This window comes from Schistocerca americana, chromosome 2 (genome assembly GCF_021461395.2).
Source record: "Schistocerca americana isolate TAMUIC-IGC-003095 chromosome 2, iqSchAmer2.1, whole genome shotgun sequence".
Lineage (NCBI taxonomy): Eukaryota > Metazoa > Arthropoda > Insecta > Orthoptera > Acrididae > Schistocerca > Schistocerca americana.
Genome location: NC_060120.1, coordinates 331,017,079 through 331,038,037, shown reverse-complemented (window position 1 = coordinate 331,038,037; position 20,959 = coordinate 331,017,079). Strand labels below are relative to the sequence as shown.

General features: G+C 42.6%; 1 protein-coding gene across 1 annotated transcript in view; it reads right to left on the bottom strand.

The window, feature by feature from the left end:
- Window positions 1-19,317, bottom strand: part of LOC124595584 (juvenile hormone esterase-like) — a 59,505-nt gene extending 40,188 nt beyond the window's left edge. The window contains exon 1 of the mRNA XM_047134375.1: window positions 19,099-19,317. Coding sequence (XP_046990331.1) covers window positions 19,099-19,299 — 201 coding nt within the window. The 5' untranslated portion in view covers window positions 19,300-19,317. The remainder of the gene's footprint in view (window positions 1-19,098) is intronic.
- Window positions 19,318-20,959: the final 1,642 nt, after the last annotated feature.

The window sequence follows — 20,959 nt, the reverse complement described above, 5'->3', positions numbered from 1 at the left end:
GTGCTCGAACAGGTGCAGCATGTCCTCGCTCTCCGCATCCTTGGCCACACTTTCCACATGTGCTTCTCTGCTTGAAGATATTATGGCTCGCCTCTCTGATTTATCGGATGTCCGCAAGCTGATCGACGGACTACGCACTCATAACGCAGAGTTACGCTCCCATATTGCTACCGCCTCTGCTGAATTGGCTCATGCATGGATTATCTTACACTGCCTCTTTGCAGAGTAGCTCCTGTCAATGCAGCCTCCCTCTCCTACAGTGTCTTCGCTTTGCCCCACTCCTGTGTCAAGCTGCACCTTTCATGCTGCCAGTTCCTTGCAGATGCAGTGGGACCTACCGGATGCACACACCCCTGCTTCGCGGGATCCTTCGTATCGTGAGGCCGTCGCGCTACACCCACTGCCGCCATCTCCCGCCAAGGTCCCACCTACCGCACCATATGCTCAGCTGTCACCTACTGCCGACACTTTGTATCTGCCCCCCTTGTCTCCCCACCACGCATGCATCACTTTGCGGGTCTCAGCAATCAGCAACAGCACCTACCACCAAATCTGCACTGCCCGTACATCGCGAAGCTCGACAACATCTTAACGCTACGAAATTGTTGTGAGCGAAAAATATAGTTCAGGATTTACTGGCTTTGGGTGTGCTCCGACCTTCTCACAGCAACTGGTCCTCCCCCATTCACCTTCTTTTCTGTATTGCCGGACATTCTGAAAACGGCAATCATTATGCCTTTTGGCCTTTTCGAATAGTGCTTCATGCCACATAGTTTAAAAAACGCTGTGCAGACGTGCCAATGTTTCATTGATTCGATTTTGCTACCACTTCCTTTTGCTTTAGCCTACCTTTGTAAAGCTGTGAGGATGGGGCGTGAGTCGTGCTTGGATAGCTCAGTTGGCAGAGCACTTGCCTGCGAAAGGCAAAGGTCCTGAGTTCGAGTCTCGGTCCGGCACACAGTTTTAATCTGCCAGGAAGTTTCATATCAGTGCACACTCCGCTGCACAGTGAAAATCTCATTCAGGACCGCAATGCTCCGTTGGCGGAGGTCCTGTATCGTGAACTGCTTGTCCTGCCACCCGAATTCGTCGAGGACATTTCTCCAATGGATGCTACCGACCTGCTGGCCCTCATTGAACGAGTGTGTGGTCACATGGCCTGCCTTCGCCAGCCTCTACCTCAGGTGCACACCACACCACAGGTGTTTGTTCATGAGGTCTTGAATTCTTGCAATATCGTCATGTTATGGGACGACTCCGTTCGTGCAGCTCTGCAACCTCTGTACTCCGGTCCCCACCGCGTATTACGCTGCTGGGTCAATACATTCGCGATTCTGCTCAACGGCCGCCCGAGTACAGTTTCAGTATAACATTTAAAGCCTGCGTGGTCCCTCCCAGAGCCACTCCTTGCTGCTCCCTGCCAACCTACCTCCGCCAATGCCTTGCCCGCCACCGCCACCTCTGCAGCCCCCGTTGACTTGCCACAGCCTGCGCAGCTGTCCGTCGCACGAGGCCATGACGACGAAGCACCCGAGCCGCACACTTTGTGTGCCGTATGTCGCCTCCGCCCTCTGTGCTGGCATGAAGATCTTTTTGTGGACATGTGCTAGCTTTGCACAGCCATGCTCCACACTGCCGGAGGGGGGGGGGGGGTCTCTGTGGTATCTATGATGTGAAGTGACACTTCTTTGATTATTCTCTTTGGCTTTGCATTCTATCTTTGTGTTCTTGCTCCATGTACACTCACTATTTCTGTACTCGCTCTGTTCAGTGCCAAAATAAATGTTCATTTTGACTCTAAAAGTCTACGCCAGGTAATACCCACAAGTCTATTTGTTTGTGATCTCACTGAGAGCTTTTAAAGATTTCAGGAATTTCATCAGATGGAAATGAATTGCTTCTTCTTTCAATATTCAGTGCTGGAATAATATTAAGACATTTATTTCTGTTATAGGGGAATGTATATGTAATGCTTACTTTAAAAGAAAACCAATATATTTTAAAGATCACTAATTTTAGATTTATGTTTAAAGATCTTGCCTAGAAATGAAGGAAATACAACTAATGTTTGAGGGAGTGATTTTGGGAGTTGGGGGGGGGGGGGGGGTATGGGGGTTTCAGGGTGGGGGGATGTTTTTGCTTGGATGGAAAAATCACAGGTAGATGGGAAGTATATCATGTTCTCAGTAGAATATGTTTTAATAAGTCCATATGTTCACAAGATGGAAAATTTATGGTTGGTTTTGAGGCAAACCGTAATGGAGGCTTCACCATTGCCATACAATCATATCATTTTATTTCATTATGGACAAAATTGGAATAGTTGAATGAAATGTCTCAGGAAAGTAAATCGATGAACAGATGAGCAGTTCTAAAGGAAAAAAGAAGTGCAGATAGGCCTACTGTTTCTAAAGAGACAACAAGAAGCAACTTCAAATATGCCGGACTGCGTTAATCTCGATTAATTGCCTGTTGGCTTCTATCTCGGGTTCTTCGTCTGAGTTTTTTTGGTCATTGTTTTGATGTTCCACAGTCATGAGTGTCTGGTATTGTCAAAGCTTCGCCAGTCCACCACCAGCAGCCACTCATGCTGGTGAAATGTCAGAAAAATCATGAAACAAACATCAGTCGAAGAACCTAAGACAGAATGCAACAGGCAATTTGTCAAAAAGTGTCCAAAAAAGCCTTAACAGTTCCGTAATGTTAATCTTATTGACATTAAATTTGTAAGGCATGTGGACAAACTTCATGTGCACTAAAGGAAAAATAGGAACATTAGACTGAGAATGAAGCTGTCTACACCTCTAATAGCGATTGTGTAGACTAAATCAGAAGCTGGATCAGTTGTTTTCCATACGCTGTATTTCACTCGGCTCAACATGCAAACGCAATAAGCTGGATCAGTTGTTTTCCATACGCTGTATTTCACTCGGCTCAACATGCAAACACAATAGTGAAAAAAGGTTTCAGAAATTTGGGCTCGTCTTCTGGACGATATATTGCATCTAAATGTAGTGAATATGTTGGCTCTAATCTTCAGCTTCAAGCCATAGTTCATAAAGATGTTGTGTCTGAAGCACACAATGTCGAAAAAATTCAAAACAACAATTTGACTGCACAGACGGCCATGCATGCTACAAACTGCCAAAAATCACTTGTGGATACGACACAGTTTCAATTTATGGAGCAGCTAGAGCCATTCGAAGCCTACTACGAAGTGATGACAAAATAACTTGTCTCCCATAAAACTCGATGCGACCGCGAACCTCTATAGCAGACGCCAAATGAAGAACTTTGGAGAGGCCATATTCGATTTCACCATTTTCACTGACGTATTTAGTTGTTCTTGTATTAGTTCTAGAAGTTGCATTTATGATGGTATATCATTCAAGGCAACAGTCTATTGAAGATTTACCACAAACCTGTCACTCTGGTAATATTTTTTTTAAAGTAAATGTCAGTTAATCACATATTGGTAGTAAAAGCCTTTGGGAAACCCTTCATTGAAACAAGTTATATGAGTACACCATAATGCAGTGGATAAAACGTGGAGTTACAAAGTCGAAAGGAGTAGGTACGTGTCCTGTTGCACTGCAATACTTTTTTATGCGCCTTGACATATCTAAAATCTTCTGGAATTTCCTTATTGATTTAATAGAAATATGTTCTGTAATATTCGATGTTATACACATATAGTGCACTCTCTCTCAGGAGTGAGTGTGTTCGAATTTATGAACATTTTACGGAATGTGGGTGAACAGATGCAACAGTGATCCATGACCACATTAACATTAACTGCGAAAACTGTGGAGATATAATGTGCTTACATAAGCACATCAAAACCATTATAAATACTTGATCAGAACAATTGTTAGGAAAGTTTTGTTAGAATAAATGCTGTCGCCAATACTGGAGCACAAGTTCGTAATAATTCACAGTAGGCCACAACGTATAAATAAAACGCTTGTGCTAGTATGTAGTGTGTAAAATGTAATTTAATAAAGTAGAACTACACTGACTGTTGCCTTCAAACTTTTGAAAATACTGTACACTCAGTTTTATTTCAGTGATCTGTTATTTCTAGCACTCTATAAACAGTGCGCAATCCTTCTAAATTTAAAACCGATACGGTTATAGCGGTTATCCCCATCCCCAGGAAATGTAGCTTGCGCAGTGTGGGGACCATTCCACATTCAACTGTTGTACATTCATACCCCGCCTCTGGATACGGTAGGGGAACCAAAGATATCTGGATGAGCAAATTGCAAGATTGGTCATCTGGACCACATCTTCATTAACTGCGAATAACTTAATAATGAATGTTGGAAATAATGTGCTGATTACGTAGTTTCATATATTCAATAGTAAATATATATAAAGTGCTATAGTTCAATTCTTTTATCTTGGCGGCTCGCGCATGCCAGCCCAGACGCGGGAGATTGCTGCGTTGCCAGTTGTAGGCGCTAAGAGAAGCAGCCCCATAGTATAGTATAGAATAGCTCGAAAACGTACGTTTAGGGGGTAGCGCGTAGTTAACGAAGATCATTCGATTTCACAAAAACTATTTGGCCCAAAAATTTGATTTTTACACATCTTGACTGATACCTTCCCCCCATAAATGACTTAATTTTGTTTCGATGTTCAACGCAGTTATTGTGCAGCATTAAATATAGTACACCATTGTACGAAATTTTGAAGAATTTTCAGAGGTAAAAGTCACAGCGTATACTTTCCGTATGGTCGATTTTAGTTGCCACTACAAAATTTCGAAAAATTACATTCAAACGAAAAAAATTTATGAAGTAAAACACTTCGATATGGTTTTTAAATAAAGAAAATGTTAGACATCAGACAAGGTTTGAACTTGGAACCTTTTGCATAGCAGCAGAATACATTAACCATTACACTACCGCAGCTTGGCAATGAACAATATTCCTGGAGGAGTTTAAACAAGCATGCAAAATACCGACAAACACTGTTGGTATGGCCATGAATTACTCACGTTTCGTATAAGTACAATAGGAAATAAACAATTACTGCTGTTCTTTATTGTGAAAAAGTGGTTAGTGAGAATGAATTTCCCTGCTATCGCCTGAATTAGGAGGCTAATTGCTTGTTTGGTTTAATTAATTAATAGAATATGAAGCAACTGGTATAAAGAATGCTTTTTCCGAACTTTCTTTTATAGAAAGTCTGCTATCAAGACATTGCTTTTGTTCAGTTACTTTATTTATGACTGAACGTTTCTAAAACTGAAGACACTCGTCGGTGCTCTGCACTGCAGTCCAGTTCTGGCAACGTCGTTCTCTCTTCATTGGCTGACTGTTTTGTGACGTCAGATGCGCAGAACGAACCTAAACTCGGCCGCCGTCGTAAATGATGCGCACTTTAGAGTTATGGAACAAGATTGGTTTTTTAATGAGACTAAACTGTGTACTTTGCAACATATGACATCGGCTTTTTTCTTCCAGAACAATTAGACGTTTCATTTTGACGTCAATCCAGAAAGAAAAGCATATAGTTCAATTGTAAAGTAATGTGTTGTCATATTCGAATAAATTATATTGTGTCCATTGGTTCATTCTATATATACCATCCAGCTATATTTCCAGAATATTACGTATTCTGCGTACCTGAGTAATGAAATGCACTTTTAGTGCACATACTCCAGGAACAGTGAATGTACGCATTGAATCCAAAAACGAATGTAATTGCTCTGGCAGAAAATGAATCAGAGCTGTTACAATCTGACTGAAAAAGCGAAAGCTATCACACAACTGTAGTACTTTATATAATGTATTTGCTAATGAATATGCTATGAAACTTCTTATATCAGTATCTCAATTATAACATTCATTATAACGTTGTCTCCGCTTTTTCGATGTGGTTGTGGATGTGGATAAGAAGGTCGTTGTTGAAATTTATTCGTCCATATTTCCTGTCATGTTCACAAAATCGAATAAACTCGCTCCTGAGAGAGAGTGCTTTTATATGTGTATAACATTGAATATTACAGAACATACGACTATTAATTCAATAAGGAATCCCCATAATCTTTTACAAATGTGAAAGTATGTAAAAAATATTTCAGTGCAACAGGATGCGAACACAATACATTCAACTTTGTACCTCCACGCCTCTTCCACTGTATTATGGTGAACTCCGCTTCTAACACTGTCTTTCATCTTAGGATCTCCTGAAGGCCTTACCGCCGGTATGTCATTCACTGTCATTTAATTATAACAAATCGTACCAGGAGTGACGTGTTTATATTAAATCTTCACTGTGCCGTTGTCATGAAATGGCATACTGTCATAGTACGCAAGTTACAATACGAAAACGACAAAATACGCCAATTTTTTAGCAACCAATTTTCGTCAGTTTATTACAGAAATTGTGCCAATAACGACGTGTCTTCGAAAGATCTTCAGTGTGCTTTCATTTTGAAACAGCGTATATTTGTGGGAGAAGCAAGTGTCATTCGAAGCATGTTGCGTGGTAGCATCAACTTTTATGGAAAGCACGTCATTTTGACGTCACTACCCAGTAAGCTTCGAGGGACAGATTCTCCTTTTGAATCATTCCTGGCCGCCATCTGTCGGATTATATTAATTTACTTCGCGAGTTACCATACTTGGCGAACTTGACGTCTGGCGAGATTATTTGTGAATGGACTTGGAGACATACAAATATCAATTCACGCTCATAACTCCTGACATACTAAGATAAAATACTTATGTGACGAAAGAAAATTCAGCACATGACCGGCTGCAGCAACATTACGATTCCTGACGCGAGGCTGAGGTTTTAAAGTATTAAAACTTTGTTCTGCAATTTCAAAGCAACCTACATAATACATGCAAAGCTATCTACACTATTCTGAAGAAGGATTTAACGAAGGCAATTAAAGTACCTCAATTATGTAACATTAGAGAAAATATCTGTTTGGTGTAAAAAGTGGCAATAGACTATAGATAATGAGGTGTAAAGTCATCCACATGAGTACTAAAAGAAATCCGCTAAATTTCGGTTACATGATAAATCAGGTAAATCTATAGGTTGTAAATTCAATTAAATACTTAGGGATTTCAATTACTAATGACTTCAATTGGAACAATCCATTAGTTAATATTGTGGGAAAGGCGAACCAAAACTAAGATTTATTGGCAGAACACTTAGAAAATGCAAAAGGCCTAGTAAAGAGGTCTACTGTTCTGGAGTACTGTTACGAGGTGTGGGATCTGCATCAGATGGGACTGACGGAGGACACTGAAAAGTTTCAAAGAAGGGCAGCTCTTTCTATATTATCGCAAAATAGGGGAGATGATAACCCATGGTCAAAGGGTAGCGCCTTTGATTAGTAATCAAAACGACCACGGTCCCAGGTTCGAACACCTTCTCCCCCCCCCCCCCCCCAATTGCTTATACTTTGAATAATAACCAGCATCGGTGCCAGGATACCTGAGGATCAGGGCACTCTCTTGCTCCTGGGGCGGGAAACTGCCCCTAAAGGCGGAATAATCAGCAATGATCAACGGCATGAGGAAGCAGATGGCAACGGAAACCACTGCATTAAGGACACATAATGTGTATCTACAGGATATGTGGCCTGTAATTGAAAAAGTATCATTATGATGATCCAAGGGGGAGGTGACCAAGGAAAGGATAACGTTCGACGAGTCAGGGTCTGGAATGTCAGAAGCTTGAATGCGTCAGTAAAGCTAGAAAATCTGGAAAGGGAAATGCAAAGACTCAATCTACGAGGGTTGGAACTTTAATAGTGGCAACTATTTATTACAGCTCGTGGAAAATAGATACGTGTTTAAAAGTTTTACTGGCCTTTAGTCACGAGCATTGTGTGTAACCGTTGCCAGCTATGTGGAAGTCGTAGGATACTCTTAGCAGTGCCAGTTGTGTTGACAGTTCGAGCGGCACGGTTTATTGCTCGACGAATTTGTAGCAGTACTGAAGCAAATGCTGTGAAGCGTTTCCTTCAGTTTAGAAATCGAGATGAACTCACCAGGGCTTAAGTCAGGGAAGTGCAGCAGGTGGTATAACACTTAGCAGCCCCATCAGTCAAACAAATCGGTAACAGCTTGCACTGTACATGCTTGAGGATTGTCCTGAAAAATGATGTTCAAGTCCTGCAGAAAGTGTCATCACTTCTATCTCTATGCTGTTAATTTTTGGAACACAACCTACGACGAGCTAAGAGCAGAAGTGAAGACACTTTCTGCAGGACTTGATCATCATTTTGCAGGGCAATGCTCAAGCACGTACAGTGCAAGCTGTTACTGATTTGTTTGACATATGGGGCTGCTAAGTGCTATACTACCTATTGCACTCCCCTGACTTAAGCCATCGGCTACAAATTCGTCGGGCAATAGAACTGTCAACACAACTGGCACTGCTAAGAGTATCCTACGACTTCCACATCGCTGGCAACGGGTTATACACAATGCTGGTGACTCCTTTGAAGGCCAGAAAAACTTTGAAACACGTGTCTATTTTGTACGAGCTGCAAATAAATAGTTGCCACTGTTAAAGTTTCAACCCTCGTAGATATTCTCTGCATGTCCATCTCTCTAGTGATGGTTGTGAGACTCGGCTGTTCGAGAGAATGTCAAATTAAACACCTTTTAGCCATCGATTTTCAACCTTATTTTATTGGGCAACCAGTTTCAGTAGGCATGTGATGGTTTAAGTGGTCACTGTGACAAATATCTACTAACACCTGTATTGCTGGCCCTGTTTTGATCAGAAGCGAAGTAGATTATTCCTACACGTCTCTCAGGGGCCTGAAGATGGCGTAGTAAAACGCTGAAACTGGTTGCCCAATAAAATAAGTTTGAAAACTGCCGGCTGAAAGGTGTTTAATTTGACATCCTCAATCAAAATATAGTGGGGATCAGTGAAGTGAAATGGAAAGAAGACAAGCGAATCCGGTCAGATGAGTATATATTGTAATATCAACAGAGACAGAAAACGATATAACGGGTGTAGGATTCGTTATGAATAGGAATGTGGGGCAGAGAGTGAGTTACTGTGGACAGTTCAGATAGGGTTGTTATCATGAGAATAGACAACAAGCCAACACCGACGACGATAGTTCAATTATACATGCTGACATCGCAGTCTGAAGACGAAGAGATAGAGAAAGTATATGAGGATACTGAACAGGTAATACAACACGTAAAGGGAGACGAAAATCTAACAGTCATGAGGGACTGGAATGCGGCTGTAGGGAAAGGAGTGGAAGAAAGGGTTACAGGAGACTATGGGCTCAGTACTAAGAATGAAAGAGGAGAAAGACTTATTGAGTTCTGCCATAAACTTCAGCTACTGATAGTGAAAAATTTGCTCAAGAATCATAAGAGGAGAAGGTGTACTTGTAAAATGCTGGGAGATACAGGAAGATTGCAGTTAGATTACATCGTGGTCAGACAGAGATACTGAAATCGATACCGGATTATAAGGTATACCAGAAGCAGATATAGACTCAGATCACAATGAACTAGTGATGAAGAGCAGGCTGAAGTCTCTCTAAAAAGGGCAATCACATAAGTTAGAAAGAAAAACATGGGTTCAAAGATGGTAACTGCAAAGAAACCGTAGGTAACAGAAGAAATATTTAAGTTGACTAATGAAAGAAGGAAGTACAAAAATGTTCAGGGAAATTCAGGAATACAGAAATACAAATCGCTGAGGAATGAAATAAACAGAAAGTGGAGGGAAGCTAAGACGAAAGGGCTCCATAAAAAAATGTGAAGAAATTGAAAAAGACATTAATGTCGAGAGGACTGACTCAGTATAGGAAAGTCAAAACGACCTTCGGTGAAATTAAAAGTAAGGATGATAACATTAAGAGTTAAATGCAGAAGAGAGAGTGGATTCGAGAAAAGAATAAGTTGAAGGCCTCTATGAGGGAGAACATTTGTCTGATGTGATAGAAGAAGGAACAGGGGTCGATTTAGAAGAGATAGAGGATCCAGTTTTAAAACCAGAATTTAAAAGAGCTTTGGAAGACTTAAGATCAAATAATGCAGAAGTGATAGCACTCCATCAGAATGGCGAAAATCGTTGGGAGAAGTGGTACCAAAAAGACTTTTCAACTTGGTGTGTAGAATGTATGAGTCTGGCGATATACCATCCGACTTTCAAAAAACATCATCCACGCAATTCCACAGATTGCAAGAGCTGACAAGTGCGAGAATTATCGTACAATCAGCTTAATAGCTCATGCATCCAAGTTGTCGACAAGGATAATATACAGATGAATGAAAAAGAAAATTGAGGATGTGTCAGATGTCAGTTTGGCTTTGGGAAAGGTAACGGCAGTATAGAGGCAATTCTGCCGTTGCGGTTGATAATGGAAGCAACTCTAAACAAATCTCAAGACACATTCATAGGATTTGTCGACCTGGAAAAAGCGATCGATTATGTCAAATGGTGCAAAATATTCAAAATCCTGAGAATAATAGGGGTAAGCTTTAGGGAGAGATGGGTAATATACAACATGTACAAGAGTCAAACGGGAATAATAATAGTTGAAGACCAAAAACGAAGTGCTCAGATAAAAAAGGGTGTAGTCTTTCGCCCCTATTGTTTAGTCTATACATCCAAGAACCAACGAGGTATATAAAGGAAGGTTCAAGAGTGGAATTAAAATTCAAGATGAAAGGATATCAGTGATACAATTCGCTGACGACATTGCTATTCTCAGTGAACGTGAAGAAGAATTACATGATCTGCTGAATGGCATGAACAGTCTAATAAGTGTAGAATATGGATTGACAGTAAATCGAAGAAAGACGAAAGTAACGAGAAGTAGCAGAAATGAGAACAGCAAGAAAGTTAACATGAGTATTGATGATCACGAAGTAGATGAAGTTAACGAATTTTACTATGTAGGCTGCAAAATAACCAATGACGGATGGAGCAAAGAGGACATCAAAAGCAGACTAGCACGGCAATAAGGGCAGTCCTGGCCAAGGGAAATCTGCTAGTATGAAACACACACCCTAATTTGAGCAAGAAATTTCTCAGTTCGTACGTTTGGAGCACAGCATTGTATGTTAGTGAAACAGGGACTGTGGGAAAACTGGAAAAGAGTAGAAGCGAAGCATTTGAGGTGCGATGCTGCAAACGAATGTTGAAAATTAGATGAACTGATAAGGTAAGGAATACGGAGGTTCTACTCATAATCGGAGAGGAAAGGAATGCTTGGAAAACACTGACAAGAGGAAGGGACAAGATGATAGGACATCTGTTACGACATCAGGGAATAACTTCCACGATACTAGAGGGAGCAGTGGAGGGTATGTAGAAGAAGACAGAGTTTGGAATACATCGGGCAAACAATTGAAGACGTAGGCTGCAAGTGCTACTCTGAGCAGTCAGTTGTCATAACGTAGATGAAAGCACACGAGACTGCTCGGCCTTTGGCTCGGATTCGACCCTTGCAACAGTCCCATGTCCAATTGCTGTATCGCGCTTGTGCTTGGTTTTAGGAAACCAAACGAAGAACACGTTTGATGATAGCATCTCTGGCGGCCACTTGAATTTGCAGGCGCAACAGCCTGATGGGCTAACTTCAATGCTACGAGGGTTGTCCGTAAATTACGGTCTCCAATACTTTTTCACATCGTAAACATCATTTTCTTGCAAAACCAATAACAAATTCTGAAAGCTTGGACTTTTAGCTATTTTTCAACATAGTCCCCGTCACGATCGGTGCCTTTTTGGAGACACTACAGAAGCTTTTTCATACCCGCATCATACCACTACCCCCCTCCCCCCTCCGATTTCCCCTATTCATGAAGGAAGGATTGGATTTCATTCCCCCAAGTGATGTTTCAAGTTGGGAGAACAAATAGCAGTCACTGGGAGCCAAATCAGGGCTGTATGGAGGATTGTCAATCATTTCCCACCCGTATATGGCGATGAGATCTGACATATTGCGGGCGACGTGAGAGCGGGCGTTGTGATGGTACAAACGAAATCCCTTTGTCAGCCGACCCCTCCTTTTGTTCTGTATAGCCCGGCGTAGTTTTTCAATGTGTCGCAGTACCATGCCGCGTTGATTGTTGTACCTCGTTCCAGGTAATCGACCAGCAGAACGCCTTTCCTATCCTAGAATACTGAAGCCATCACCTTCCACGCTAACAGCGTTTACTTGAACTTCTTGACATTTGGAGAACTGGAATACTACCATTGTTTTGATTGTTCCTTAGTCTCTGGCGTGAAGTAGTGGACTCCCCGGTTACAACTGAATCTAGAAATTCCTCACCCTCTTCCCGGAAACGGCGCAGAAACTTGCGGGCACTTCCGATGCGTTGCTTTTCGTATTCATCAGTGAGCGTCCGCGGCGCACACCTTGTGATATTTCAAAATGTTTGTCATAATCTTGTCCACGGTAGTCTTAGAGACGTCCCCTATCAGTTAGATAATCTCTCGCACAGTCTCACGGCGATCCGCAAGCAAAACGTCTTCGGCTTTCGTCTCTGTCTCGTCCGAAACGAATGGACGCCCGCGGCCGGCCTCGTCGTGCACATTTGTACGGCCGTCTGCGAACTTCCTGCACCACTTCAGCACATTTTTTACGTCCATACACTTTTATCTATAGACATCGGTCAGCTGGCGATGGATTTCAATAGGGTTTGACCCCTTAAACCATAGAAATCTAATCACAAAACGCAATTCACACTTGGTGGGAGCGTCGATTTTCCCTTCCATCGTTAACGGTTGCTACGCGAAGAATGAGCGTCGCAGAGAGATGGGGACTGGTAAGAATAGTGGTGTGGGAAACAAATAACACGGTGTTGTTGTCAGATTTAAGCTAGCTGGCTCCATTTCGACGGGAGCTCGTTGGAGACCTTACTTTACGGACAGCCTCGTAATTAACTCGGATGTGTCGAATTTTTTTCTTAACAGCTATTTCTCAGCACATCCTACCCTACAAGCTTTTCAGACTCTTTCTGACCACCCTGCATTTTCCGGTAAACTCAGCAATGAACTTTTCAGTCTAGAGTAATAACACATGTCAACCGTTTTAGAATTATTATGCGCAAAAGGAGGAGAGTCACTAGACTGAACAACAACTGGCTCAAACACATTTTGCGAAAGAGATTTGCGGCACCTCCTGCTCACTTGATATGGTTTGTCTGCGCAGATCTGTTTTGCGCCTGCAGATTTGTGCAGTTTCGTTCAAACTTTTAAATCCAACTACCTGGTTTGCACATCTCGTATCTCCCCAAATATACGGTCCACACACATGTTACGATCTGTCTGTGCAGATGTGATATGTGTAGACAAATCGTTGTGTGTGGACCAGACTTCCACTGGTACTCCAAAACATCGGAGATTCCGAAGAAACTGACGGCGGTTTTCAACAACTGATCCCATTTGTAGTGCCAACCTATCCCTTGATGGGGCACTTTATCTTTTATATTAGCAAGTTTTGTATTTCCATTATATCTTGTAATATATAATTACATAACAAACTTACAATAAAACTAACTTTCTCTCCTTCATCGAAGAGTCTAGGAGTAATAATAGACGAAATCTAAATTGGACTGAACACGTAACTGCAGTGTACAAGAAGCATCAGCTGCTCCCATTCTGTGCAACATACGAGGGTTGTCCAGAAAGTAAGGTCCGATCGGTCAAGAAATGGAAACCTCTGTGATAATCTAATAAAGCTTTGTACATATGTGTTCGACAGCGTCTCTAGTATGCCTGTCGGTTGCATCACTTCGCTCCTTTCAGTTCATAGCGCATGGTGAGCACATAAAGATGCGTAGAAAATAGCGTCTCCCGCCAAGTACGAGGTCCTGGTCAGAGATTTCGCCTGATGTTATGCAGCCCACATTACAGAACTGTCATACGGTTCCTACTTCGTGACAATTCTCGGTCGCAATGAAAATGCTCCTGCAGCATTTTCGACGGGAAGTGTTCGATCACTCGCACTATAGCCCGTAATTGGCTCCCTACGTGTTTAATTTCTGCTCACATTAACTACTGGCTATGGAGACAACATTTTCGCACAGACAACGAGCTATAGATGAGCGTAGAGAATTGGCGGGAAGCACAGGCGGCTGCCTTCTACGACGAGGGTACTGGAAAGTTGGTACAACACTACGACAAATGTCTAAGTCAAAGTGGTGACTATCTAGAACAGTGGATGGAAGCTGCAGCTAACAGTTGTAGATAAAACATTTCTGATTTACACTGTGGTCTCCATTTCGCGACCGATCGGAACTTACTTTCTCTCAACCCTCGTATAAAAAGCTCTTGCTCTTGACTTAAAAAATAAACTTGTGCAAAAACACTTGTACTTCCAATTTTTGACTACAGCGATGTTATCCTGCAAGAACGGCACCCATACCTATCATACCTATGGGCAACAGGGGGCCGCCTCTCCCCCAGGCTTCGCGCGGGGTAGCCATGTATCAACGCAGTCAGGTAGATGCAGTTTTTCTCGATTTCCGAAAATCATTTGACCCAATACCACATCTACGCTTATTATCATATGCAGTATCAAACGAAGTTTGTGACTGGACTGAGAATATTTTGGTAGGGAGGACGCAGCATGTTATCTTGGATGGGGAGACACTGACAGTTGTAGAAGAAACTTCAGGTGTGATCCTGGGATTTGTGTTGAGACCATTGCTGTTCATGTTTTTTATTACTGACCTAACAGAGACTGTGTGAAAACTGGATAAGAGGAGAAGCGAAGCATTTGAGATGTGATGCTGCAGACGAATGTTGAAAATTAGATGAACTGATAAGGTAAGGAATACGGAGGTTCTGCTCATAAATTCAGACTTTGCACGTATGATGTGTCCATAATGAAGTACTGTCTGACAGAAGCTACACATATATTCAGTCGGATCTTGGTAAAATTTGGAAGTGGTGGAAAGATTGGCAACTGTTCAAAAAACGTGAAACTGTCTCTTCTCAAAACGAGAAAATGGAGTATCGTATGACTACAATATAAAACAGCCACAGTTGGAATCGGACAGCTCATTCAAATAACTGAATGTAACACTTGTAGCCTCCCCCCATGAACCATGGACCTTGCCGTTGGTGGGGAGGCTTGCGTGCCTCAGCGATACAGATAGCCGTACCGTAGGTGCAACCACAACGGAGGGGTATCTGTTGAGAGGCCAGACAAACGTGTGGTTCCTGAAGAGGGGCAGCAGCCTTTTCAGTAGTTGCAAGGGCAACAGTCTGGATGATTGACTGAGCTGGCCTTGTAACAATAACCAAAACGGCCTTGCTGTGCTGGTACTGCGAACGGCTGAAAGCAAGGGGAAACTACAGCCGTAATTTTTCCCGAGGGCATGCAGCTTTACTGTATGATTACATGATGATGGCGTCCTCTTGGGTAAAATATTCCGGAGGTAAAATAGTCCCCCATTCGGATCTCCGGGCGGGGACTACTCAAGAGGATGTCGTTATCAGGAGAAAGAAAACTGGCGTTCTACGGATCGGAGTGTGGAATGTCAGATCCCTTAATCGGGCAGGTAGGTTAGAAAATTTAAAAAGGGAAATGGATAGGTTGAAGTTAGATATAGTGGGAATTAGTGAAGTTCGGTGGCAGGAGGAACAAGACTTCTGGTCAGGTGACTACAGGGTTATAAACACAAAATCAAATAGGGGTAATGCAGGAGTAGGTTTAATAATGAATAGGAAAATAGGAATGCGGGTAAGCTACTACAAACACCATAGTGAACGCATTATTGTGGCCAAGATAGATACGAAGCCCACACCTACTACAGTAGTTCAAGTTTATATGCCAACTAGCTCTGCAGATGACGAAGAAATTGAAGAAATGTATGATGAAATAAAAGAAATTATCCAGATTGTGAAGGGAGACGAAAATTTAATAGTCATGGGTGACTGGAATTCGAGTGTAGGAAAAGGGAGAGAAGGAAACATAGTAGGTGAATATGGATTGGGGGACAGAAATGAAAGAGGAAGCCGCCTGGTAGAATTTTGCACAGAGCACAACATAATCATAACTAACACTTGGTTTAAGAATCATGAAAGAAGGTTGTATACCTGGAAGAACCCTGGAGATACTAAAAGGTATCAGATAGATTATATAATGGTAAGACAGAGATTTAGGAACCAGGTTTTAAATTGTAAGACATTTCCAGGGGCAGATGTGGACTCTGACCACAATCTATTGGTTATGACCTGTAGATTAAAACTGAAGAAACTGCAAAAAGGTGGGAATTTAAGGAGATGGGACCTGGATAAACTAAAAGAACCAGAGCTTGTACAGAGATTCAGGGAGAGCATAAGGGAGCAATTGACAGGAATGGGGGAAAGAAATACAGTAGAAGAAGAATGGGTAGCTTTGAGGGATGAAGTAGTGAAGGCAGCAGAGTATCAAGTAGGTAAAAAGACGAGGGCTAGTAGAAATCCTTGGGTAACAGAAGAAATACTGAATTTAATTGATGAAAGGAGAAAATATAAAAATGCAGTAAGTGAAACAGGCAAAAAGGAATACAAACGTCTCAAAAATGAGATCGACAGGAAGTGCAAAATGGCTAAGCAGGGATGGCTAGAGGACAAATGTAAGGATGTAGAGGCCTATCTCACTAGGGGTAAGATAGATACCGCCTACAGGAAAATTAAAGAGACCTTTGGAGATAAGAGAACGACTTGTATGAATATCAAGAGCTCAGATGGAAACCCAGTTCTAAGCAAAGAAGGGAAAGCAGAAAGGTGGAAGGAGTATATAGAGGGTCTATACAAGGGCGATGTACTTGAGGACAATATTATGGAAATGGAAGAGGATGTAGATGAAGATGAAATGGGAGATACGATATTGCGTGAAGAGTTTGACAGAGCACTGAAAGACCTGAGTCGAAACAAGGCCCCCGGAGTAGACAATATTCCATTGGAACTTCTGACGGCCGTGGGAGAGCCAGTCCTGACAAAACTCTACCATCTTGTGAGCAAGATGTATGAAACAGGCGAAATACCCTCAGACTTCAAGAAGAATATAATAATTCCAATCCCAAAGAAAGCAGGTGTTGACAGATGTGAAAATTACCGAACTATCAGCTTAATAAGTCACAGCTGCAAAATACTAACACGAATTCTTTACAGACGAATGGAAAAACTAGTAGAAGCCAACCTCGGGGAAGATCAGTTTGGATTCCGTAGAAACACTGGAACACGTGAGGCAATACTGACCTTACGACTTATCTTAGAAGAAAGATTAAGGAAAGGCAAACCTACGTTTCTAGGATTTGTAGACTTAGAGAAAGCTTTTGACAATGTTGACTGGAATACTCTCTTTCAAATTCTAAAGGTGGCAGGGGTAAAATACAGGGAGCGAAAGGCTATTTACAATTTGTACAGAAACCAGATGGCAGTTATAAGAGTCGAGGGACATGAAAGGGAAGCAGTGGTTGGGAAGGGAGTGAGACAGGGTTGTAGCCTATCCCCGATGTTATTCAATCTGTATATTGAGCAAGCAGTGAAGGAAACAAAAGAAAAATTCGGAGTAGGTATTAAAATTCATGGAGAAGAAATAAAAACTTTGAGGTTCGCCGATGACATTGTAATTCTGTCAGAGACAGCAAAGGACTTCGAAGAGCAGTTGAATGGAATGGACAGTGTCTTGAAGGGAGGATATAAGATGAACATCAACAAAAGCAAAACAAGGATAATGGAATGTAGTCTAATTAAGTCGGGTGATGCTGAGGGAATTAGATTAGGAAATGAGACACTTAAAGTAGTAAAGGAGTTTTGCTATTTGGGGAGCAAAATAACTGATGATGGTCGAAGTAGAGAGGATATAAAATGTAGGCTGGCAATGGCAAGGAAAGCGTTTCTGAAGAAGAGAAATTTGTTAACATCCAGTATTGATTTAAGTGTCAGGAAGTCATTTCTGAAAGTATTCGTATGGAGTGTAGCCATGTATGGAAGTGAAACATGGACGATAAATAGTTTGGACAAGAAGAGAATAGAAGCTTTCGAAATGTGGTGCTACAGAAGAATGCTGAAGATTAGATGGGTAGATCACATAACTAATGAGGAAGTATTGAATAGGATTGGGGAGAAGAGAAGTTTGTGGCACAACTTGACCAGAAGAAGGGATAGGTTGGTAGGACATGTTCTGAGGCATCAAGGGATCACCAATTTAGTATTGGAGGGCAGCGTGGAGGGTAAAAATCGTAGAGGGAGACCAAGAGATGAATACACTAAACAGATTCAGAAGGATGTAGGTTGCAGTAGGTACTGGGAGATGAAAAAGCTTGCACAGGATAGAGTAGCATGGAGAGCTGCATCAAACCAGTCTCAGGACTGAAGACCACAACAACAACAACAACACTTGTAGGGATATGAAATGAAACGCTCATATAGGCTCATTCGGAGGTAAGCAGGTGGCAAACTTTGTTTTATTGGTAGAATACTAAGGAAATGCAACCAGTCTACAAAGGAAACCACTTACGAAAATCTAGTGTGATCCATTCTAGGATATTGCTCAAGTGTTTGGGACCCATACCAAATAGGGTTCAAATGGCTTTGAGCTCTATGGGACTTAACTTCTGAGGTCATCAGTCCCCTAGAACTTGGAACTACTTAAACCTAACCAACCTAAGGACAGCACACACATCCATGCCCGAGGCAGAATTCGAACTTGCGACCGTAGCGGTCGCGCGGTTCCAGACTGAAGCGCCTAGAACCGCTCGGCCATCCTGGCCGGCTCCAAATAGGGCCAACTGGGGATAATGATCGTTATAGAGAAGGGCAGCACAAATGGATACAGGTTTCTTTGACCCACGTAAGTGCCGAAAGAACTGAACTGACAGATTCTTGAAGACAGATGCAAGCTATCCCTTGAAAGTCTGCTCAGAAAGTTTCTGGAACCAACTTTACGTGATTAGTCTGGGAATATACTTAATCTCTCCCAAAGAACTCCCGAAGACAAGATTATATTAACGGCAGCGCGCACAGAGATGTTTAAGCGGTCACTTTTTCCGCACTCCATACGTGAATAGAATGGGAAAGAGTATCCTGTGCCATGCAAGTCACCGTGGTTTGCAGAGTATGGCTGTAGAAGTACATGCGTACCTTGAAGCGCAAGTCACCAACAGGCGCTTTAGCGTAGCGTATTCCACGGAAGGCTGAGAAGTTTTTGCCGTCGAGCGTCGTCAGCGTCGAACCCAGAACTTGTCCCAGAGGTGTGGAGGCGATCGGCCGATTGCCACACGTCGCCAGACAAGTCAGAGGTGCTAGCAGCATAATTACTAGCGGCTGCCACGAGGCGGACATGGCGGTTCTGTGATGCGCCATGGCAAGTCTGCTACATCCGGTACTGGCGTTTGGTTTTAAGTACTGGAGGGCGACCTTGCCAGGGGCTTCCCATCTTCTTTCTATCACTTGCCTGTGATCCACCCACTGTCACACTACACGAAAAGGTTAGTGACTAATGAGCAGACAGGGAATATGGGTCTATTCTTTGTAAGTTTGTTAAGTTTTCTATATCAGGGCCGCTCCGTTGTCATCGTATGCAACAAGCAATGCTGATAAACGGTTGTCGTCCGTAAATATACAGTTTGGGTCTACCTTTATCACACAGACGGTGAGTGAAAAGCGGGAAAACAATAAGGAAACGGATTCCTAGAAGTAACCACTACCTCTTATCTTTGCTGGCTGTTAACAAAATGTACTCATAAATTACACACACACATCCACATGTACAGAGGAAAAGGAGGAATGAGACAGAGAAATGTACGACCTGTTTGCCTGTCTGTGAATGATGTGGACTCGTTCATTACACTGCAAGTTCAGAAAATTTTAACGGTTTGCCCTGATATCATTTCACCTCATTTCATCTTCAATGATTTTCACGACGGCCAAGCTATTCATTTCATTTCACAATATACGAGAGCCCTTCAAAAGGTAAGTTACACGTTATCATACGAGATCAAGTAACTTTTATTGAATGTTGCATTACATTTCAAAGTGACACACACACACGACACTATGGTTCAACGGTCAGCAAGTCTCTATAACCGACGGTCGCAGCGTTTTCCCAATCGTTCAGTTCGTCGACGATAGAAACCTGCTCTTTGGTCACCAAGTTATTCGATAACTGCTATGTGAACGTCTTCCTAGATGGAAAACCTCTTCCACCCCCTCCCTCCCGCCCCCGATGTTTTAGATGGAACTTGCATGGTGCAAGATATGGACTGTATGGCGGATGCTTCCAAACCTCCCATCGAAAACGTTGATGCAAACCTTGCACTGTGCGCGCCGCTACATTGTTGTGCAGGAGATTTCCCACGCCTCTTGCTCTTTACGGCGTTGCGCAGCGATGGAAATGGAAATGCCGTGTGACTAGGGCCTCCCGTCGGATAGACCGTTCGCCTCGTGCAAGACTTTCGAGTTGACGCCACTTCGGCGACTTGCGTGTCGATGGGGATGAAATGATGATGGGCACAACACTCAGTCCCTGTGCGGAGAAAATCTCCGACCCAGCCGGGAATCGAATCCGGGCCGTTAGGTATGCGCTGACCACTCAGCTACCAGGGGCGAACGCGCAGCGATGTCAGCCTGGCACAGTACGAATCGGTATTAACGGTTGTGCGCTTTGCTATAACCTCTGTGCACACAAATCCTTCCCAGTCGAAGGAAACGATGGGCACGAGCTTCCCTGCTGATGTTGCAACTTTGTATTTCTTCCGCGGAGACGCTCTCTTTGTTGCAAGCGTTAAATAGTGGATCCACGTCTCGTCGCCCTTAATGATGCGACTTAGTAAATCATTTACTTCGACGGAGTGACGCCCAAGAAAGTCCAAAGACGTCACCATTGTGTGCAGATGACAGTGATTACGGAACCAGGCATAAGTGGAATTTTTCCTGCAATGACCTCGGACGATGGAATGAGCACTGTCTATTGGGATGCACACATGCGGAGCAATGCTCGCTA